This window comes from Antedon mediterranea, chromosome 4 (assembly GCF_964355755.1).
Source record: "Antedon mediterranea chromosome 4, ecAntMedi1.1, whole genome shotgun sequence".
Taxonomy (NCBI): Eukaryota; Metazoa; Echinodermata; class Crinoidea; order Comatulida; family Antedonidae; genus Antedon; species Antedon mediterranea.
This window is the reverse complement of record NC_092673.1, coordinates 5,994,325-6,018,412: the sequence shown is the minus strand read 5'-3', so window position 1 is coordinate 6,018,412 and position 24,088 is coordinate 5,994,325. Positions and strand designations below refer to the sequence as shown.

General features: G+C 34.2%; 3 protein-coding genes across 6 annotated transcripts; 2 read left to right on the top strand and 1 right to left on the bottom strand.

Moving 5' to 3' along the window:
• The first annotated feature begins 11,199 nt into the window (after positions 1–11,199).
• Positions 11,200–14,032, top strand: LOC140046483 (uncharacterized). The gene is made up of 2 exons (XM_072091137.1): positions 11,200–12,231; positions 12,647–14,032. The coding sequence occupies exons 1-2, from the start codon at positions 11,513–11,515 to the stop codon at positions 12,828–12,830; spliced, it is 903 nt and encodes a 300-aa protein (XP_071947238.1). The 5' UTR covers positions 11,200–11,512; the 3' UTR covers positions 12,831–14,032.
• A 7-nt stretch (positions 14,033–14,039) lies between these two features.
• LOC140046481 (pseudouridylate synthase TRUB2, mitochondrial-like) lies at positions 14,040–19,712 on the bottom strand. Of its 2 annotated transcripts, XM_072091135.1 has the most exons (7): positions 19,625–19,712; positions 19,026–19,201; positions 18,271–18,498; positions 17,685–17,828; positions 17,411–17,483; positions 16,877–17,016; positions 14,040–16,522 (listed from the first exon to the last, which is right to left on the bottom strand). In XM_072091135.1, exons 2-7 carry the CDS (start codon positions 19,123–19,125, stop codon positions 16,236–16,238), a joined length of 972 nt encoding a protein of 323 aa, XP_071947236.1. In that variant the 5' UTR covers positions 19,126–19,201; positions 19,625–19,712; the 3' UTR covers positions 14,040–16,235. The 2 variants fall into 2 exon arrangements, with proteins under 2 accessions (XP_071947236.1, XP_071947237.1); XM_072091136.1 differs by lacking the exon at positions 19,625–19,712 and having other exon boundaries at positions 19,026–19,468.
• A 35-nt stretch (positions 19,713–19,747) lies between these two features.
• On the top strand, positions 19,748–23,702 carry LOC140047948 (endothelial differentiation-related factor 1 homolog). 3 transcript variants are annotated; one of them, XM_072092976.1, is made up of 7 exons: positions 19,748–19,879; positions 20,797–20,890; positions 21,249–21,300; positions 22,129–22,206; positions 22,538–22,620; positions 22,965–23,058; positions 23,428–23,702. In XM_072092976.1, the coding sequence occupies exons 2-7, from the start codon at positions 20,813–20,815 to the stop codon at positions 23,484–23,486; spliced, it is 444 nt and encodes a 147-aa protein (XP_071949077.1). In that variant the 5' UTR covers positions 19,748–19,879; positions 20,797–20,812; the 3' UTR covers positions 23,487–23,702. The 3 variants fall into 3 exon arrangements, with proteins under 3 accessions (XP_071949077.1, XP_071949078.1, XP_071949076.1); XM_072092977.1 differs by having other exon boundaries at positions 19,762–19,879; positions 20,686–20,890; XM_072092975.1 differs by lacking the exon at positions 19,748–19,879 and adding an exon at positions 19,884–20,016.
• Positions 23,703–24,088: the final 386 nt, after the last annotated feature.

The window sequence follows — 24,088 nt, the reverse complement described above, 5'->3', positions numbered from 1 at the left end:
CATAACAAGCCGTCGAAGAATGGTGTACTTTTGGCCAGTGTATCTGTACTGTATGCCTTACTAGCTAGGCCTTTATTAGAGCCTAGAGGCCTACAACTCGTGTTGAACAAAAATAAAGTAGACACTGCATCGTCAACCAACAGCCTCCGTTTGGAAGGTTTACCAGTTAATTCCCCTACCAAATCCCGTTTGAAACAGCTAGGCAATAAAAGTAACAATAGCCTAGATTAACAATAGCTGAAAGATTTACGAATTGGCTTGCAGAAGAAAAGATCGATCAAAGGAGGTTTGTTTACCAAGCCAGCACACATGCTCATACCGTGTCATCGCCGTCCTGCATCATGACCCCATGTCGCGTTATTAGCCAATCATATTAGCGGATTCGCTTAGCCAATAGAAGCGCTGAATGCAACCGCGAATCTTAAAATTTTCGTCGGCCGTATCTGACGTCACAAACATGAGCACAAGATGGCGATTTTCAAATGTCTTGAAAAAAGCTTTAAAATCCTGTTTACTAGAAAACTACAAATCCGATTTAAACATAAATTGTGCTGAATATTAAGTTGGTAGGGTTACTTTTATAATAGTTAGGTAAGATATTAGGGTGTTCCTTTCCTTTAAATCAATAAAAATAACAAATCATGTGACATCTTCACATCGCTATGTGAAGCCTTCAAGTTGCTGTATGTCAGTGGCCTTTATGTGGCATTTGATGACTTCCAAACACCTGGGTCTAAAAAGATAAACGTGCATGGTGTCTTATAGGAGTCACAAAATAAACAAAACTTTCGGAACTATATAATAATTCCATTGGTCAGATATCCAGGGTCAATGACCTTTATTTAGTATATACATGGAGTAAATTCTTTACTCCATGGTATATAAGGGCGCGTTTCAGAATTCCAAGCCTAAACTAACATATTGTAATGTTCCCCCTCTAGGAAGTGTAGACGATGGTTCTCGGAATGATAATGTTCTCCTTATACATTTTCTGTCGGTTACCATTATAGAAAATGCTTGACATTCGTAAAACTAAACTACTTTGTTTCACAGTGTTTTAGATGATAAATAACATTTTAAAGTATAGTTTTTAATGTTTGGTAGGGCCCTTTGGGGAGGCGGAGGTCATTTGAGGGAGGTGCTTATTCGAGGGATATATGTTAAATTTTTTAGTTTTAATAATATGGTAACATTTATAATCAAATGAAATCCTCTAATACAGTAGAAAAAGTGGTAAAAAAGAATAACAAATGCTTGGTAAATTTTGTAGATAACAGTGCGACTGGAAAATGTCCCTGAAGTCCGAGAAATGCAAAGTCCTGTCTTGCTCTCTTAAGAAAAAACCTATCATTTTCGCTTACTCAGTTCAAGAAGAAGTCCTTGAAAGTGTAAACTCTTACCGGGACCTCGGCATTTTCATCGACCGTAAACTGACATTTATTTCACACGTTGATCATGTTGTCAGAAAGGCCAATAGGCTGCTTGGGCTGATGTGGCGCAATTGCAAACATTTTTCTCCATACACCAAACGTGCGCTTTATCTTTCCCTCGTCCAACCATCTTTTAATTTCTGTTCAATTATTTACAATTCACTCTCTGCTTCTCAAGCCTCCAGAATTGATCGGACCCATAACAAGTTCTTGCGCTTTGTCGGCCCAGCAGCCAACCTGCCTCCTATTGTTTCCCCGACATCTAGGAGAGCAAGACAGGACTTGCACTTCCTGTATAAATGTCTTACTTCTAAGTTTGATTGTGATCTTGTTTCGTTGTTTTATTTTAATGTTCCTGTTCGTAATCTTCGTAGTAAACCCTTTCTTCATGTTAAATTTTCTCGTGTCAATGTTTGTAAAAATGGTATTTTCTGTAGACTCTCGTCATTGTACAATTCTTGTATTTTAAAAAATAATTCTTTAGATATTTTTAACTGTAATTTTTCTCAATTTAAATGTATTATTAATGAAATTATTTAAATTTTCTTTTTCATTTGTATATATTATATTGGCTCATATTTTATAGTTTAGCTTTTATTTTCAACCTGTTATTGGTGTTTTACACTGTTGGTTTGATATAAAGAATAAGAATAAGTGCGGTGAATTCTACTACAAATAGTATAATTGTGTTATTATAAATATGTGGATGGACGTTTATTGGATAGTTGGGTTGGGGGGGGGGGGGTTATTATTCAAAGTGATGTTTTATTGGAGAGGCGTTTATTCAAATGAATACCATCCTAATAATTATTAATACATTATTTAATTTAATCATCTTTTGAAACTGCCGTAACAGAGTGGGCCCAAGAAAGAAGACATTACGGCTTGCAACATGGGCAGACATCTCGGTCCTAACGGGACACAGGAAGATAGCCTACAGTTATTCCTGCAAGCTTACTCAATAAAACTCAGCTATCGGGATTTCACTCGAAAAATGTCTTATCATCAAATCTCCCTATGTAATTTTATAATACTATTCTCCACAATATATTCTGATTCTTTATGACGTATATTTAATTTGATCTTTATTAATTTGCAGTATAATTTAACTACTGTACCTTCACACACGCGTAGTATGTTTTAAAATAAACAAAGACTCCTACTATCTGATTTTTTTTTTCGTCTTCCAAAGGGACACTGTATTGATTGATGGAAAGTGCCTGTTTCCAGTCACCTTTAGGGTCAAATCTATTATTTTAACTGCTCCCTTGTGTTTAAAAGAGAGAAAATATTTGAAACCAGGTCATTGCAAGGTGAACTTATCTTAAACCCGGAAATTACTTTGACCGGGAAGAATTGAAATTGAGAGGAAAATCTAATGTTGAAATCATAAATGTTGTTAAAAAACTCTTTATAATATCTTCCTAAGATATAAATATGGAACAATAGCGTCGGCGTGCACACTAATGTTATCAAATCTACGTTTCGCGGTACATCTCGGATAGATAAGGTAGGTATCCAAGGCGGAGATTTGTACCGAAGTTTTTGCATTGTGCTCGCCTATGTCAGAATTAACCATAATTTATATATAGATACCCTACTGAAATATAACAACTAAACTCCCACAATAACTTACCAAATGTTATGATAACGATGAACATGTTGATAAAGAACATCCTTCGTATATACTACACCAAGCTTACTGTACCACACATAATACATTGTACAAATCTGCCTTAGGCCTGAGCTTCCTACAATACGTAACATAATAAACCAAACAGCAAACAATACTTTTTAACACCATGCGTTGTTATTTTATCCAGAGAAAGACAAGCAGAACACAGTTATTGAAAGTGTTATTACAAAATACAGAAATACGATAGAACATTTGATTACAAATAGGCCTACAAATGTGTTACAAAATACAACCAGTTTGTTAAAAATAGGAAGTAATACTCGTTTATTCTACACCATTATTATATTTTTGTTTGATGTATGATTTAACTACTGTCTTTTTTTATCAGTTATGGAAGCGATCAAACCTGAACCAACATGCGACGTCGACAGAAATCCATCCTCGTCTGGCCATCAAACTTTACCAGGCTTATCTTCTCAGGAAGATCAACCTGACATGTCACGGGAGCGCATGTGCTTCCCTCGTGGTAGGGGATATGTCCTGTACATATCAAACTTTTTCGAGAAGCCTGACCACACTGGTGAACCTAGAGCAGGTAGGTCTAAGTTTAGAGATCATAGGTGTTGTTTGGTGCAGTAAAAAAGCTCACTTAACCAAATATCGTTTTAGTTTATTTTAAGACTAGGCCTATAGTTAATTTGGCCTATAAAATAATTTGTAATTTTTAACTGAAATTCATTAATATCAATATTATATCGACAAAAACAATATTTGCAACTTTTTTGGTGGATTAGACTACAAACTTAATTTTCGATCAGATGTAGAAACACGTGAAGAATTGTGGAAAATCATAAAGAAAGCTAAAAAAGGGTAGAGGAAAAGAATTACACCAGTTTTTTCTTGATAATATCCAGTCACGGAAAGGGAATTACTTTAAAAGATGAATCTGGAGACGATGTATTGGATGATGTAACGCATAAACCAGTTTTCGTTTCTGTAAGGTTATTTTATTTTACAAATTTTGAAATTAACCGTAATCCCCTATGCCTACAATGCATAACATTTATACAGTACGGTACATTACGTAATATAGATACACTATGGAACAAGGCTGCAGTCGCGTGCTCAAGTTAGTGTTAACCGACCGACATAGTGAGCTGTAAAACTGAATTACATCAATACATACATTTCTAATTTGAGATTTTTTATCTAGGTAAATCTATTTCTATTGTAATATTCATTTTAGGAGGATATTCAGTTGGTAAATGAAGACACCTTTGTACGAGTTGATGAAATAGTTTCACAATTTGAAAACTTCTTACTTGGTGAGTATTTAACAATTAAGGTAGTATCCTTGATTTTTAGTATGATAGAATTTTATACAAGAAACAATAATAGCTAAAAAATGTATATTTTAGTATTATGATTTCTGTAAACATAATATTGTGAAAATATATATAACTGTTCACATGACCTTGTCTATAATTGACCAAAACAGGTAAAAAGATAAATAGGGAGGTTTCGCAACCTTACGAATACGATAACAAAAACGAATACGTGTGCGTGACGTATCCGTTTTCGTTATCGTATTCGTAAGATTGCGAAACCTCTCTAATATGGCGTTTTATACGTATGAGCTCACAATTTGTAGTATTCAGACAACAATTGAAACACCGACTGTTAGACTAACATAAAAAAGAAACAGACTTAGGACAAGTCTATGTAAAGACATGTACAGTATATAAAGTAGGCCTATACCAACAATAACTATAGAGAATAAACTTGACTATTCTTTCGATTAGTGTACTCCCTCATGCACAATGTTGTTGGTAAAACCACATGAACAAGAAAGCGCTGGTAGTTCTTGAACTCAAATCTCACTCGCAATAACTTCTTCTTTCAGGCAAGCCAAAAGTATTAATATTTCAGGCCTGTAGAGGTTTGCCAAGCAAGCCAGATGATGGCAGTAACGTCAGTTTCTATACTGGTCAACAATATTCTTATTGTGTTACTGTACCAAAAAATGTTGATATGGTAGTTATACAGGATACAAGCAAAGGTACAATAACATCTTCTTTATAATCCAATATCAGAGAGATACTACTGTATTTAATCGAAACATTTATATTATTTTTTTTAAACATAGTTATATTTAATATGGTGGGGTTTTTTCAGGTCATAGCGGCTATCGTGACGATGGTGTTGGTGCCTGGATGTTCCATTACATGTTTGTAAAAGCGAAACCCTTCTATGAAAAAGAACACCTACTCGATGTTCTCACGCGAGTGAATGATATGATTTCACGCCGTGATCCTTGTGATGAAAACTTTAGGATTATGGGTAAACAAATGCCTTCTTTTACATCAACTCTCACGAAGTTTTTTTATTTGAAATAGATGTATTTCTTCATTATTAATATGAAAGAAAGGATGTTTAATGTTCAAATTATAGGCCTGTCTCTTGGCTCAATAAATCTCATTTTTTAACATAATCAAACTGCATGAGTACCGTATACCTTTCATCGTTTTAGTGGAAGAAAATAACAAATGACAAATTAACTAATAAAACTGTAAGAATATGAGATGTATTTAGAATGTGTCAGAAATATTATTCAATCACCGAGTTATATTTGTAATTGTTTCCAAACAAACTTAAAACTCGAAAATACTTGCGCGAGGACGAATAATATTGAGTCTATATATGGTTGTGTAATATCACATTCCATTCATTGTTTTAAGGTAATGATAATAATTATATATTCCCCCTCCTTCCTATGCGAAATGTATATGCGTAAAGTTACTGCTGTCCTACCAATTGATAATCCGTGTTAATAATAGTTTCTATGACAAACACGTGAAATATGATCTAATATAAAAAATAGGTGGTGGCTGCAACAATTAGTTAAGTCTTAATGTATTTTAAATTAGAAACATTTTTGTAACAAAGTTCCATCAAAATGGAATTAAATAAAGTACATTCACTTATACATTCCGAGCTTTAAATGGTATTAGTCCGACAATTAATAGTTGTTACATTTTATTTGTATATGAATCTTTTAATTTTCCAAATGACTTTTGTGAAGTATAGTTTTACAATAAATAGTAATAGGCTACAATATTGTCTCATAGAATATGTTTGTACTTTGTTTTGCCTTAATTTATTATCACTGCGTCACTCTCGGCGTACAACCAAGTGCTTATGGGAATTGATTCTGGATTCTTCGACAACAAAAAGGTGTGCAGCGGCAAATGAAAAAGTTTACAATAGGCCTACACCACCTCCATGGACACACTGTAACAATATTCATAAACAGCGGAGACATAATATTATGTTGTTGTTAATTGTTTTTTGTTTTGGTGTTACCAAAGAATATAATACCAGAAGAATGAGCAATCCGCGGTTTTCCCTTTAACAGTAATGTTTTCCATGTGGTAGGACGCCGCACACGCCAGGATGTATATAACTTTTGTGACGGTCACACTAATTTAAGGCTGGACAACCGGTAAGGTTTCATGATAAACAAATATTATCAACTACATGCTAATAACATCATGTTAAATGCTCTTTCGATATTTAATTGTTCGATTTATTTAGTAACCAACTACTACCGGGCGCGTTGTTGATGCGTTTTCAGTGAAGGATAGTTTATTTTAATAGTATTTCAATATTTAACTTGTTTCTAGTAGCAAAAATAAAAAGTTTAATTTAACATGTATTTTATAGTAATTTATATCATAGTAGGCCTACGCGACAATGGCAAAACTAAACCACTGGGTAATTGGTTGATTTTTTGTTATTGCTGTTAAAACTTTCTTTGTGAACTAATTTAGCATTAGTTTGTTATTAAATATTTTCTCTGAAATGTTATATAATTGCAAAATATATATTATCATAATTCTATTTAATCTGACCAGTATAATGTCTATTTAAATCAAGTCTTCTTTAGTCTGTATACATCCGTCCGTGTGAGGGCGGGCATCCATGCTGTGTCAAACACAAATGATATGCCTATTATCAAATACGACGGTTCATATGACAAGTATTTGAATGCATTGATTACTGTTTCATATCACACTGCACATATTTATTTAGTGTCAATTAATGATTACTGTATTAGGGTATGTTCAGATCTATGGAGTTATGCTTTCGTATCACAAGCAATGTCATATTATAATTAGCGTCGTAACAGAAAAATGTTCAGATTTGCCTAACTAACGCTTTCGTTTCAAACTGAGGTGTCACCGATTTGGGCGAACATGTGGTATGCAGGAGTAATTTTGATTGGTTAGAGGTCAAAATCGTTGATGCATGACTTTCGTATCATAAGCGGCGTCCACCAATCTTGTACCTAAGGGTATGTTCAGACCTACAGAGTTATGCTTTCGTATCACAGCCAAGGTCATATTTTAATGAGCGTCGTAAGAGCAAAGTGTTCAGATTCATTGCAACGAAGTTGCGTTACAAACGGATATGATGTCACTCGCTGGCGATTAACCAAACTCTAACACACGCATAGACCTACCTTCGTTGTTATTAAAAGTAGTAGTGGTTGGTTTAGGAGTTACAGGCCTAGACCGAACACTTAGGCTCGGCATTATCGATTGGTTGTCAGGCATACCAACCAGCCGATCGTTTTGGGGTTTGGGTTTATATTTGGTCTATGACCTAAAATACCATTTATGGCAGAAAAATGTTCAAATCCCGCACTTGCACCAGCTTTAGATTTATTTACTCGGTCTTTCGCCGCTTTATATGACGACCCCTTCAATTTCGTTTGGATATTAAATCCTTCTTTATGAGGAGGATGGCCCATCTGCTAACGTGTCCGCCATCTCGTTGAACACAGACATCTTGTTGTCGGTGCTTTTACGCCAGTTTTTCACTTCCAACCGATCTCTGAACTCGGGCTTCCCCACAATGAAATAAGGTATTTTACTTCGGTTTCTCGCCAATGCGCACGCTTCGATGACATTTTAAATTAATTAATATAATAATATTAATAATAATACTGTATAGTGTAACAACAAAAGGTATGATTTTTACGCACGTTCAACACCGATCACAACAAATGGATCAGCTTGGCTATACGATGAGTGAGGAGCACATGTCACGATGTGATGTGGCGAATATTGTAATTTGATTGGCTAGATATCTAACCTAGGTCATATTCATCGATGCGTGACTTTCGTATTGTAAGCGACGTCCACTAAACTCATAGCTTGAGCTTTCGTAGCGTACGAAATATCAGTGTCGTACGAGGTGGCTTCCACTAATCTTTTCCTGGTTCAGACCTATGGACTTGTACGCCGCGTACAATACGAAAGCATAACTCCGTAGGTCTGAACAGGCCCTTAAGCTGTCGTAACGAACAAAAGATCAGTGTCGTACGAGGTGGCTTCCACTAATCTTTTCCTGGTTCAGACCTATGGAGTTGTACGCCGCGTACAATACGAAAGCATAACTCCGTAGGTCTGAACAGGCCCTGTTCAGACCTACGGAGTTATGCTTTCGTATTGTAGGCGGCGTACAAGTCTTTAGGTCTGAACCAGGAAAAGATTAGTGGAAGCCACCTCGTACGACACTGATATTTCGTACGCTACGAAAGCTCAAGGTATGAGTTTAGTCAAAGAATATATATCACAAGAATGAGTATTCCGCGATTTTTGCATGAGAAATTTGTAACAGAAAACTCCAGAGAGTGATGCCCGCCCTCATAAGGGCGGATGTATACATACTAAATAAGACTTGATTTAATAGATATTATACATGTCACATTAAATAGAATTATGATAATAGTTTTGCAATTGTAAACTATTTTATAATACATATTTATTAACGAACTAGTGTACATTCACTTTTACAAACAATTATTTACTAACATGCTAAGTTAGTTCACAAAAAAGGCCTAACACAGCAACACCAAAAATCAACAAATCGTTACTCAGCACGGCCTATTCTTTACCATTGCCGTGTACTACTCTACGCCCGGTAAATTAAGTATTGTTTTTATGATATAAATTAGTATAAAATACATGTTATTAATAGGACAAAATGTTAAATGTCATTAACATTTATTTGTTTTACCAGAAACAGGTTAAATATAGGAATATTATTAAACTATCCTACGTGAAAACGCATAAACACCAACACGCCCGGTCATGCTATCGTAGCGCCCGGTTGATAAAGCAAACTGTTTAATACGGCAGTTTTTACTAAATAAATTGCATAAAACGAACAATTAAATATCCAAAAAGTATTTAACATGATGTTGGCATGTAGTTGATAACATTTTTTATCATGAAAATACTACCGGTGGTCCAGCCTTTGATTAGTGAAACCGTCACAAAAAGTTGTATACATCCCAGATACATCCACACTTATGGCGGCGCCCTACCACATGGACAATATTACTGTTACAGGGAAAATTGCGGATTACTCATTCTTGTGATATATATTCTTTGGTTTAGTGGACGTCGCTTACAATACGAAAGTCACGCATCGATGAATATGACCTAGGTTAGATATCTAGCCAATCAAATTACAATATTCGCCACATCACATCGTGACATGTGCTCCTCATCGTATAGCCAAGCTGATCCATTTGTTGTGATCGGTGAACGTGCGAAAAAAATCATACCTTTTGTTTGTTGTTACACTAGGTATACAGTATTATTATTATTATTATTAATATTATTATATTAATTAATTTAAAATGTCATCGAAGCGTGCGCATTGGCGAGAAACCGAAGTAAAATACCTTATTTCATTGTGGGGAAGCCCTGAGTTTAGAGATCGGTTGGAAGTGAAAAACTGGGGTAAAAGCACCGGCAACAAGATGTCTGTGTTCAACGAGATGGCGGACACGTTAGCAGATGGGCCATCCTCATAATAAAGAAGGATTTAAATTATATCCAAACGAAATTGAAGGGGTCGTCGTATAAAGCGGCGAAAGACCGAGTAAATAAGTCTGGAGCCGGTGCAAGTACGGGATTTGAACATTTTTCTGCCATAAATGATATTTTAGGCCTAGACCAAATATAAACCCAAACCCCAAAACGATCGGCTGGTTGGTATGCCTGATAATACCCATCGATAATGACGAGCCCAAGTGTTCGGTCTAGGCCTGTAACTCCTACCCCAACCACTACTACTTTTAATAACAACGAAGGTAGGTCTATACGTGTGTTTGAGTTTGGTTAATCGCCAGCGAGTGACATCATATCCGTTTGTAACGCAACTTCGTTGCAATGAATCTGAACACTTTGCTCTTACGACGCTCATTAAAATATGACCTTGGCTGTGATACGAAAGCATAACTCCGTAGGTCTGAACATACCCTAGATATTAACCTAATTCCAGGTAGGCCTAATGTGTGTATGTATGAAGCACTCATCCGTTGTGAAAAAAAAAACAATAAAAGGTTTTGCATTAGATGAATCATTTATTAACAAGGGAAGGATGCCTAATAATTGATAAACTATTCAATCCTACCGTATTCAATTATCATTTATATTAATTCCATTTACCACCTAAAGTTGTAATAATAAACCATTGTAAATTGATATTAACAACTCCCTGCTAATACAACAGCGATTGGGGTTTATTGATTACAATACGCGTCTTCACTTTATGTGAACAATGGTTTAATTGGATGCATAACACCATGATATTTGTGCATGTGCAATGTGACGTACTGTATAAGCATAAACATTGCAGGACAGCGTTAATTATCGTTACACATATAACATTGAGGAGGAATACATACATGGAGGAATGAAGATACAGTAGAATTTTGAGGGCGTTTTGAATCTCTGTATATTTATAAATACATGATTCAAAACCTTGCCATTGTATATTGTGGACATGTCATGCTTGACTAACCCGACAGGTGTATATGTATTTCTATCGTTGGTCAATATTGTCCAGTAGCATGAGGAATTAGAATTTTAGCTGTACGCCAGAGGATGACAATGCAAATGTAGTGTCGAGCCGTGTATTTCCGTCCGTAAAGACAGAGCTTTCGAAAATTATAATTTCAATGTAGTCTGTGTAATCATTGAACCATGAACGGTAAGGAAGCCGGAATTTTCATTGAAGAGGATTACCTTTATCAGGGAGTTGTTATTCTCTGTGGCGGAAAATTTCCGATATTAAAAATGGAGGTCAAATATTTGAGAATAGAAGCCTCTACTTCCGAGAGCTCAAGCTTCGTACAAGCTATTGGTAAATGATTGTTGATTTATTACTGTAAAGTGTAATTATATTTAGTTCAGTGAACACATACACACAACAAGTGGCTTAATCATTGATAGAATTAACCGTGTTGATTTTTATTTTCTTCAAACCGCACTTGAATAGGCGTATATTCATATCATTATTTGTATGGTTCTACGCCTACGGTCAATGGACATTCACTGTAAGCGGGTGTGGACGGAATTAGGCTATTATGAACACTTGTCTACTATGGATATATATTACAATTTGTGTGAAGATCTCAAGCATAAACGGTAGCATATTAAAGCCGTTTAATTCAACGAAAAGGCCTAATATCCAAGAATCGACTATTGTTCCATGGTCGTTTTCGTCGGTTTCTTTCCACGGACTCGTAGCTGTCGCCGTTGTCAGTAGTGACTCGCATAATGTCGAGTACTACTCGGGTGACAGTGCGCCTACGTATATTTCACGCGTTATAACGGATGGTAACATTCTTGTAAAAACACTTCATAATTCGTACAGGCGACTACGTCACTGCCATATTGAATACAACGCTTCGTTTGCAACCGAAGTGTTGAGAAAAATTCGTTTTGTTTTCCATGATCAATACGTCAGGGATTATGTTTTCTCGTCACAATCTTCGTACGGTGAGATTGGTAATCTTTCGAACATCGTTAACGACTGTGAGGATTTCATATCGAGGAAAAACACGGGAATAAACTCTCTCAGCAGGTACTCGCCGATTGCATATTTATTTATTGTTCCAGGCACCAAGTGGTGTGGAATTAGCAACAAGGCTGATCACTATGAGGATTTAGGGGAATACCCTGATGAAGACGTCTGTTGTAGAGACCACGATTATTGCAAGATTAGTATACACAGTTTCGATTATGGTTATGGATATTATAATTTAGATGTCAAAACAATTAGTCATTGTGACTGTGACAGGGAGTAAGTAAAATTATTGTATTTTAGTAATTAGAGTATAGAATATTAAAACATGTGGTGTGCAGCAATAGCTGACCAATGTAACGTAACGTAATAAGGATATTGCGCAATATATTTCTACTCTCACCAGAGAGATGTAAAATAAAAATTATTTACATCGCCCTGCTGTCACACAGTATAATAGCGTTTTAACAAATAAATGCCTTATTGAAGCTATGCAACATTTTCATCATCGTGTAATTAAATGTTTGATATCTTTGGACATGCAAGATCGTTATATCATGTAGGCCTAACACTCAATTAAAATGTATACAGACCTAGTACCATAGGCCTACATAGGCTAACATGAGGTGGTGATTGATATTATGCCGTTTTTGTTTTATTAAAATATTAACCTCCTTAATAATTTGTTCTACAGATTTTTTTCGTGTCTTCGTCTTATCAACAGTCCTAAAGCTCAAATGGTTCTAGGAATATATCAGTTCTTCCAGAAAAACTGCTTTGATGTTGAGGAAAAATTCCGGTGCGTTGAGTGGAATTGGGGACTGTGCGTCAAAGAAGATACGGTGCCAACAGCTATCATCCGATCAGACGTTCGGTGAACTTCGGCGGACATACGAGCCATACCGAATATGTTGTATTAATATGAGAACTGCGCTAATACTTTGTTTTTGTTAAAAGTAAATGTTTACTTTAGACTTGTTAGGTTTTTTACATTAAGTTTGTTTTCATTCCTAAATATTTGTTTCCTTTCCTAAACGTCACATTGTGTAATATTTGTGTATTGGCCAATAATTATTTATGTACATTTATTATTTGTAATATTTATTATTTAGGGACGACATTCATCTGCAACTATGCAATCTGCGTCGCATATCTTTACCTCCGATATTAAAGACTTCGTTTGATACCAATAATATAAAAAAGTAGAAAAAAATTCTTCAAATCGCATCCAGCAAAGTTCCAATTTGGCAACAACCGTACTTGACTGCATTCCTTAAGCGTGGTTCCCACTAGCGACGCAACGCAAGGACGTAACGCAACGCAAGTGAATTGACCAATCACAAGCGATGGCTTATTCGCTTGTGATTGCTAACTGTCTATAACTTCGATTGTCATTGGTTAAAACGTTTGCGTTGCGTTTACGTCCTTGCGTTACGTTCTAGTGGGAACCAAGCTTTATGCGTTAGCTATACTTTAGGCCAACAGTCCAGTATAGACGAGTTTAAGGCTCATTTCCACTTTATAAGGATCGACGAAATAGATAAATAATATTCTTTTTTCCTATAGAGAACCAGGGAGTTGTTATTTAGTTAGATAATTACAACTCCCTGATAAAACAAAATAAACAAATGTTTCATCCTAGAACCCGAGACAACAATTGCCTCGCCTACTATAGAATTACCATCTATGCTGCCTTTGATGAAAATAATATTTTCACACGTCAAATCAAATTACTTCATGATTAGTAAGAGCAAATATCGTGACGATACGATTGTATTTTTTTAATTGATTATGACGTCATTTGATAGGATTTTAAACAATAGTGGTTTTTCAGAGACAGCATATATGGTTATTCTATTGTTCTGGAATAAAAACTTTCCTAATTTCTTTTGTTTTATGCAAGATGTATTTGTCGTCGATCGTTATCGTCCTGTGTGTAGCAGCCAACAGAAAAAAATCGACAATATTTTGATGACGATATAGTATACATGATTGCGTAGGCTACGGTATTCATACATTTATTTATTTTTTAATTTCGGATTCTCTGGTCCATAGAAAGTAAAATTACGTATAAATTAAACCTGTAATAATTATTACTACAACTCCATCTCATGATGGCATTCCACCTGAAGAGCATCTTTGACTTTTATATAAGACATTGCCTATATTCATTGAGACTAAAACAGTTTTACTTGAATTAAGCCTACACATCAGGCCATATATCGATTTTCTTGAAACTTAAATACAGATTCAGGTTGTTATAATTTTGGAATACTCCAAATTAATTGTTTGAAGTCATCTTTTTTTTGTGTCTTATTGTGACTCATATTTAAAAACACAAAAGAAGGAATTCTACATTCCGTAAACATAAGGCTATTGGTAGGCCTACTTCTCTACAATGTGGAGGCCTTTGCAATAACATTCTTAACCCATTATTGTAGCGATCGCAAGGTATAACATTTGATCTTGGACTAACAATGCAAATTCAATTAATGTTGGTAGTATTTATTCATGATATTGATGATAATGAACGTAAAAAATACTATATATTTGTACTTTTTGTGAATATTTTGATATCTTAAATAAACTAAAACTTAAATATTATTTGTGATTGTTTACCGAATTCTTTTTGTTGACAGTTATGGCTAGGCCTATATAAAAATATAAAAAGCTATCATAAAAACGGACAGACCAATGAATGTAAACACACAAAATATGTACAAAATATAGATACAGTGAAGGTGAGTCCCGTGTTCATTCTGAACGTAGGGGAATGAGCTGTTAGGAGCTCATTGTACTAAGCCTCGGCATTATGTGGTAGGGTGGCCAGTTCCTTTCCACGCAGCCTTTTTTCTCCCTACTATTTTCAACGTAGGTACTCATTTACAGCTGAGTGGACTGGGAGTTGTCGGGAATTGAACCCGGGTCTATCTGTATAACAGTCAAGTGTCCTAACCACTCGGGCTATCCCAACTCCAGATACAGTATAGGCATAAAATACGGCTAGGACAAATAAACATTGTCAGACACATTCGCATAATTCTGTTGTGAAAAAAAAGTTATTTAAATTGGGTTTAGTACAGAGTTTAGTATAATAGGCCTACATATTTTGTAGGCAAATCCGGTTTAAAACCATGTTACATTTTTAACATACAAGTAAAATGTTTTTATTTGTTCTTTCTAAAGTTTGCTCATAACAGTCTTCATATATTTCCTATTCTTATGATTGATTGACAAACGCTACATTCTCCAAACCGGAGTGGCAAACTCAGTTTGTTTTTCGAAATTGGCTGTCAGTTATTTTTAGTGTCTTATATGAATGTTATCTTTTCTAAAATTAAATTAACTAGGCCTTACAATAAACGATTCTTTAAACAAAATTATATATAATATAATAATAAATAAGCTCCCAAAATATATTACAAATTATGTTTCTATACGTTTGGGTCGCAAAGGCTACGAAGATGCCGGGAAACAATTGCTCTTTAGCAAGTGATATATCCGTCCAGAGTTAGCAGTATGTGGTAAGTTTTACATTTTTCATTGAGCTCTGTCTTCACTATCAAACTAGTTTAACAAAAAAATGTGATATGCCCAAATATGGTAGTATGACGTCCAAAATTGGCACATCACATTTTTTTTGTCAAATAAAGTTTGAAAGTGTGGACAGAGCTTTAGACACTAATATCACACCGATTTATTAGCACCAAACGTGTTACTTGGCAACATAGAATTTTGCCAAGTAGGCCTATAGTACTTTTGCTTTTATTTCTGTTTGTTGTTAGCGCCTACAATTTAAAAACGAATTCAGCATGTCGCCCTCTATAATTTTGACCAATTAATTCCTGATAAATTTAAATATGTAATTGCCGCCCCCTATAATTGTAAGTACAGTACCGTACCATTATTACTGTAATTTAATACTGTACTGTGTACGTCAATTTAATTTGGATTTTTTTAAATAAAAAGTAAACATATTCCTGTCGTTTTTGACAAAACACCAAGATTTTTACCTGAAGATTGTTTACATTTTTTATTGACTTTGGATAGGCCCTTTTCCATCAATTATCTTTTTGCATACATGTATATAATATTAATAACAGTTTACTACAAAATAATTTAAATTTCGTTTTGAATATATTCATTCATGTTTTTATTACATATTTTTTAGCAGGAAGATTTCACCTTGTATGTGTGAAACAATTAACCTTATAGCTGTAATAAAAACACTACTTCAGTTGTAAAATAAGGGCGACAACCAACAATGAAGTCGGATGACACTATTATTGAATCTGTACATCTGGCTGACCTTTGACCTGTTCATCAGTTAATTCATCTAAAAACATGTCTTTTCTTTTAATAAATGGTTTGACCATTTCCTTGCTATTTTTAACACACTGTGCAATGTTTGTTAATGTCCAATGTTTACGTAAAATTGAGTGTTCCATTGTGAATGGTCCGTCTTTTGTCCTGTTTATTCGAGATGTTACGGCCGATGATTTTAATTTAATTCCAAGCGAATTTATTGTGTCTCGTATGAAATCGCTATCTTCATTTAAACATTCCATTTCTGTTTTCAAATAAACCAAAAGATCGACATAAGAAGCATGAATAGAGTATAAGTGTTTTTAATTTGTGATGTGTAATGGCACGCCAGTCTATTAAACAGCGTGCATCAGCAAGCATTATTACGTTGCCATTGTCCTCATACCGTTACGCAACTCCTCATTAACATTGGACTATCAATAAAGTGAGCGCTTTCCACTACTGCGATACCTTCTCAGATATGATTTTTTTTTAATTTTTTATTTCTATTATTTACAGGAAACAATCATGTCACTTAAAAAAATGAAAAAAGACAACAATTTGATAGAAAACGACATTAAAGTTAATCTTTAACTTTAAATATTTTCTACTTACATACCTAGGCTAACATATGGTGGATTGAAATGTAAACACTTTGCTGTTATTATAGTTGGTTGGTTGAACAACGTAACAGATTCTAACTTTCCTGCAACTGCTATGTCATAGGCTTCTTGCGATTGCATGTCAAGTCCGCTGTAACTGTGGATTGAATTTTTTATATATTAAAATGTTGACGTATATATAGAATGAAGTAATTATATTTTTATATGGATGTGTTATTGCACAAAAGAGCTGTTTTAAAAGTTAAGATTGACTATTTTATATGTTGAGCTTACAGTAAATATGAAAATAGTAATTAAATTAAAGCTTGGCTCCCACTAGGACGCAATGCAAGGACGTTACACAACTTAAGTAATTTGACCAATCACAAGTGATGGACTATTCAAACTGTCGATTGTCATTGGTCAACTTGTTGGAGTTGTCTTTGCATTGTGTTGCTAGTATGGACCATACTTAACCTATGGTTTCACTGAATATTAAAGCCTCTAAAATTTTAATGCAAAATACCATAAATATGTTTCAGAATATTTACTTTGAATTATATCGTCTCGATGTCTTTGTTAGCCCTGTAACAACTCTATCAAACTTCTCTCTTGAAATATGACCTGAAATATTGTTTAATTTTTAGATTAAACATTGATTATTTTATATTTAAAATTTTTGACAATGTTGTCGAGTTGACACCATGCACTACGTGTCGAATGAACTTCAATTAAGGAGACCATCATATGCATTTAACTTGGTTTCTGTACTAAGTTATGTTAACATTTGTTTTGAGATTTATATTTTATGTGATGTGCACTCACGATATGTTGATTTGACTATAACTTTCCCTTCTGCGTCGTAGTCATTGGTTGCATAGCCTAGCTGCATATTAACATGATACTGCCTGGGTAGCAAGGCATCTTGATAGGCTGGAATATATCGTGATGCTCTGCCTATACTCAATACTGTAGTAAAAAGAATCAGAAACAATTATTACAATATGTGATATGTGGGTTGGGAGGGGGGAGGGGGGCTTTGCCATACCTCTGCTTTTGTTCTTGGAAGCATACTGTACTTTAATGTTTTAAATAAAAAATAGCTTTATTCTAAATGTTGTCAACGACAGTGTAGTTAAACATTGTCAATTATAAAAACATTCTAGTACAGTGGTAGTGTATGATAAAATCACCATATACTTTTAGCACTCTGTGATTTTGTTTAGAATGGGCAGGTTGAAGGTAAAACCATTGGATATATAATATTTTTAAAACAAAATTTTTAAATAGAAACGGCAAAATTGAAAACACTTTTCAAAAGGATAGAAGGGCATATTTTCATATTCCAAAGTTTAAAATCATCCTCTGATTTACTATAAATTATAAATAATAGGTTCTACAAAGTATTTACCTAGAACACCAGAGGACTTCTTGTCAAGGCCACCAGAAACCACTTGAACATTGAGTCTGTTAAAGTAAGGACCAGCCACGAGAGGATGGAACCGTAGGTCTTTCTTCTCTTCCACTTTCCAAAGCTGATTTTCATTTGATCTTTCTTTATCATCATTTGATGCTTCTTTGCCAAGTTGTTTTACCTCCACAAATGTTGGAAGATATAACTTCTGAGATGCATTCAAATCTGTATCAAGAAAGTAGTGGTGTTATCATTAAATTCAATTTTTTTAACTTTTGATGAGGAAAACATTGATGGTAGTTCAGAGATGCATAAGTAACACGTGTAAAAACATACCCCTAAAAAACAAAAAAGATAAACGTTTCAGCAAATTGATTTTATCAAGCACATGCTCATGATTTTTTAATACACATAGTTTTCATGCTATGCTAATGGAGTGACAAGTGATGGTGTAGCAACTTATGCGTACTGTATATTTTTATTTTCACTTTTAGAAAAATTATACATTTTTTAAAAATTATAAAGGGACGGTATACAACTACGCGTACTTTATATTTATATTTTCACTTTTAGAACATCAGAAAAAAATTATACATTTACAACAAATAACATGAAATGCTATGTTGTTAGTCATAGCTTGTCATTATTTCAAGATGTCGTCTGTAGCACGGAAATCATACAATTTAGTTGCATGTGTACCATCATCAGCATCATCATCAAAAGAATGTTGAGATATTACTTAGTTACCACACCTTTTAATAACGATGTCTTAAGAGTACCAATCAGCTGTGAACATGTTATACCAGCTGGCTTATGGGCAGCAAACAATCCATATAGTTTATTGAAACTCATTTTTTAGTGTAATATCAACATCCAAGACCATATCAACACTGGTCTGTAGAGTGGTAGTTGTTGTGTTGCCAAGATGCTGGAGAAGGAAGATACAAACAATACAATTTTTAAATAAAGTAGGGTAATAAATAGTATTATTATTATTGTACATTGTAGCATTGTTAATTAGAGATGCCATACTAACGCAATGCAGTACTTCTAAATAAGTAGACCTTTTTTCAGGGGGCGGAAAGGGAAGTTAGGATCATGGCAATTCCGTTGATTTTGGTCACACTATTAACGCGACCGAACATCTGTATCTGCCTTCCCACCATGGCAAAGTGGGATTTCTTCCATGGTTGATATTCTCTATACCCACACTGCGCGCGCGACGCCGACTACAGCAAGGCCTAGATAGCGTAGCTAAATAGGTCCAATAAAATCATTTCAAATTGTTTACAAATAAAAAGGGTGTTTTTTACTAATCTAAAAATCTAAGATGGAAATATCATATCATTACAATATATACAGAAATATACGTAAATACAATTATTAGGCCTAGAGAGAGAGATGAATTGTTGGCGAAAAAAGTAAATAAATAAAATCACATGGCAGCACAACGCCCTCAATATTTCAGCTGCTGATGAAAGGAGAATTACTTCCAGAACGATTTGGCTCGACACGAAATATCATCAAAACAAACTTAATATAAATCAATCTACCACACGCGAACACATCACCAATTTCCAATTTAACATTTAAACTATTCTCACTGGTGGGTATACAATTAGTTAGCATCAGTTATTATGTAATATTTCCGTGCTGAAGCAAGACTGTTGTGTGTAGGCTAGCCTGACCGTTTTCTTAATTCAATCAGAGCATGCAGCTGATGATATGCATGAGAAGACTGAAGTGAGTGCTTGTTGAGGGCTCTTAGAGCTAGATATAGTGGGCGAGGAGATTAGCCTACCTGGGCCTAGGACTCTACAACAATGATTTTATAAATAATAGTTAACAGAAAGTCAATTAATGTCTGTGTTCATACTTTACCATTTTTGTAAATGATACTTTGAGGATTTTGAAAATGAAATAGGCCTAGGCCTATATTATTTTATTAGCCATTTCAAAACAGATGGTTAAATTAAGTTCCACCACCACCAGGAGCACAAATGCAACTGTCCAGCACAATTTTGTATATTATATGATACTGTGAAAACGGCCATTATAACGTGCATGCATAAGCAAATGTTGCTATCGTAACTCTAAAAATGACAAAAATATTAAGTTAAGTGTCACCAGCCGGCTCCCCTGATTTTCGAGGCCTTCATGGCAAACAACAGGCTATATACCGTTGTTCACCTGTGTGTGCAATTGTTATTTAAATTAGGAGATCGTTCAAGAATACAGTTACGGTTACGTAAATACATACGAATCATTAAAGGGATTCTTACAGTTCAAATTAATCTTTTTTTTTTTTGGCCATTAAATCAGTTTACATAGTCCTAGACTAATACCCTATGTATTGTGCAGAGCTATTGTAGGCAGTCTGCGATGTATTGCAAAATTCACTCTTGTTTTTAGGCGCTATTGTTACATTTGATTGATAGTTATCTTGGTGAAATCCTCCTGGAATTTGTGATAATATCCAAGTCTACAGTTATCACAATTTATAGCTTATTAATAATTATTTAGTTATACAGCACTGAAAATGGCCGATGCAGGATGGGATGAAGTAACTTACCTGAGAAAGAAAGCACCAAAAAGCTCACATTTAAAGTCTTCTCAGGTATGGCTTATAGTTCCTTTTACAAAGCAGGATAAATATTCGTTCATTACAAGCACTTTTTTAAAATTATAAATAAATGTTGTTTTTACTAGTAGTAGTGTATAAGTATTTGAATTATCTTAAAGCAGGGTTCCCACTAGCAACGAAATTCAAGGACATAGACACAATGCAATTGAGTTGACCAATGACAAGAGACCATTTTAATAATCAAGTGTGATTGGTCAAACTACTTGTGTTGCACCTACATCCTTGCGTTGCATCCTAGTAGGAACCAAGCTACAATACATCTGAGAACATTTTAGTTTGCGTTTCAAGTATTCAAAATGAATGTGTAAGTTTGTTTTATTTTATTTCTAAGGCTGTGAATTCTGCTATGAGAACAGGAGCTGCTGTTGAAACCAGTAAAAAGTGTAAGTGAAAGTCCGTATGTATTAGAATTAGCATAAAATATATTTTACACATTTAGATTATGCGACATAAGCAAGTTTTGCATCTTTTTGTTTGTTCTTTCTTGTTGACTGTTTTATTGGAAGAACAACTGGTATTTTTATGCCAAGCTGGAATGGTATATTCAGTAAAGTAAGTTTAACTAGAATAAACAGTCTGTTTTTTTATAGTTAAATTTAATAGTAAAGTCAAGTATCATTTATTGTCAATTGTTTTAAGAAAAAAAAACATATAAATTCTGTTTGCTCTGTTGGCAGAACACAATAGGATTTAGCTTTTTTATTATTTATGTTTTAGTTTTCTAGGCTAGTTAGGGACGTAGGGGGACACAACTAATCAAGCTCTTTTGAGTTTTTATGTGTTTCCTTTTCATCTTTTTTATGTTCTCATATATTTTTGTTGTATATTTTCATGATTGAGGATGAATAAAGAATATTTGAATTTGAACAATATCCAATGGACACAACACGAACTCAAAACAAAAACATTACAAAAAGTGTCTACATGATGTTTAAGGCTCTAATAGCTCCTGGAAAAAAGTCTATCCTGGTTGGTAATAAGGATTATTGCTTTTTCCTTTCAAACCCCTCTTATTTGGAACTCATTACCAAATCTACTTTCAACTCAACTTCAACTTAAATGTTTATTGACCTTGCTTTATTCTCACACATCTCCTTTGATAAATATTTGAATCGGTGCTTATTTCTATTATTGTTATTAGTAGTAACCAAACTTTGGTTAATTAGAATTTAATGACATTTTATTTACAATATAAGATTTTATTTTCACAGTTACAGCCTCAACAAATAAACAGCATGTAATAACTAAAGACACAGCAAAACTTGACAGAGAAACTGAAGAGTTACATCGTAAGTGATTATATTCATTTTAATAACACCTAAGTAGTAGATTCTTGTCATTTGATTGGAGGATTGTAAGTCACATGGTATTTAATAAATATTCTATTGAACCCATACATCATGGATTTCCTGAATGTATCTTCCTTTGTATTGTCTCTTTGAATGTGGAAAAATAAATTGATAGTTCAGCCTTCCCAGAAATTGGAGGGGTGACGCCACACGCTGTTATCAGCTAAAATGATGTGTCAAACCTTTTCTTGATACTAATCTAACACTAACCACTGGTCACCATTGGTCATTTTCGAGAAAATATTTAACTTATTTCTTTCTTTTTTCTTAGATGAACGTGTATCATTGGAGGTTGGAAAACTGATAAGTCAAGGACGAATAGAGAAGAAGATGACACAGAAAGAACTTGCGACAGTAAGATGACATTTGAATTAACAAACCAGAATTTCTCACGCAGTTTCTCAAATCTTTTTTTTTTAATCGTGTTAATAGATCACAATTAAAATTAATCACTTTTTTTATTTTGCATTAACTATGTATGTTTAAAATACACAGTTCATGTATATATGGTTTGTTCAATTTGAGATTGCGCAAGGATTTCTATCCGTAAGTTGCGCAGGAAATTTCAAATTTCCCAGGAAAGTTTCAAAGTGAAATATTAACCCCTTTCTGCCCTCCCGGATGATATTAAAATTGCACTCAATTGTAAATATTTGTATTTTTTGTAGTATGTATCAATTAATTTTATCCTTATCTAGAAAATTAATGAAAAGCCGCAAGTTATTAATGATTACGAAGCCGGAAGAGCAATCCCAAATAACCAAGTCCTCGGGAAAATAGAGAGGACATTAGGTGAGTCATAATGATAATTGTTCAGATCAAACAATTTCAAATTTCATTTGTTGAGCCATGAGGCACTGGCAAATACTGTAAATATCAAACAATTTTTAAAAACCAGCTATGTTTTGTACTTCATTTGACTTTATTATTTGGTACTCCCAATTATACTTTAAAAAGACACTTGAAACAATGTTGATTTGTCCATTAGGGCTCCGATCCGCTTTGAATGTTGCGGGGACACAAAATAGACTTCTGTGACATACGCCAGTGTTTGTCCTGATTAAATTTTGGTAGACAAAAGGGGTATCATCATCTTTCCTGTTCAGTGAAAAACATGATTGAGTCCTCTATCGTTAAATTCATAATTGTTTTTCTTTGCAGGGATAAAGCTCCGTGGAAAAGACAAGGGAAAGCCTCTCGCATTTGGCAAGAAGAAGTGAATTATGTGGTTAAAGATAACAACCAAATTTACTGCATTTCTTTGTTTGGAAACATCTTTGTATAATATTATTTGCACATAATTCATTAGCATTAATAACTGTATACTAACACAAGTTTTAAAGCATAAGAAGAAATGATGGTGGTGTCATTCATTTTTGGAAGTCGGTAAAGATGATAGTTAATGGAAAAGAAATAAAGCTGTTCTTTTATCGTGATCATTGTTTTGTTTTAGTCGTGGTTGTAAGTAAATAACATAAAATAAACTAATAATCAGCATTACAAATAGGCTCGTCCACAATTAGTATTGCAAAATAGGCTCCACCCATAATTAACCTTGCAAAAATAGGCCCCACCCACATTTATCTTTGCAAATAGTTTCCACACCCACAATTGACATTGCAATATTCTGTGCAATCATCCTTGAATCTCAAAATTTGTAAATTTTTTAAATTACCAAAATAATATAATTGCACATTTCATGCATCAACAGCCACAATCACTGTCATGTTCATTGTACTGTAGCTTCTTGTTGTATAAACCCACTAATATTTAAAATATTATGACAGAAGATTTAAAAAAGCATTTATACATACATATAAAT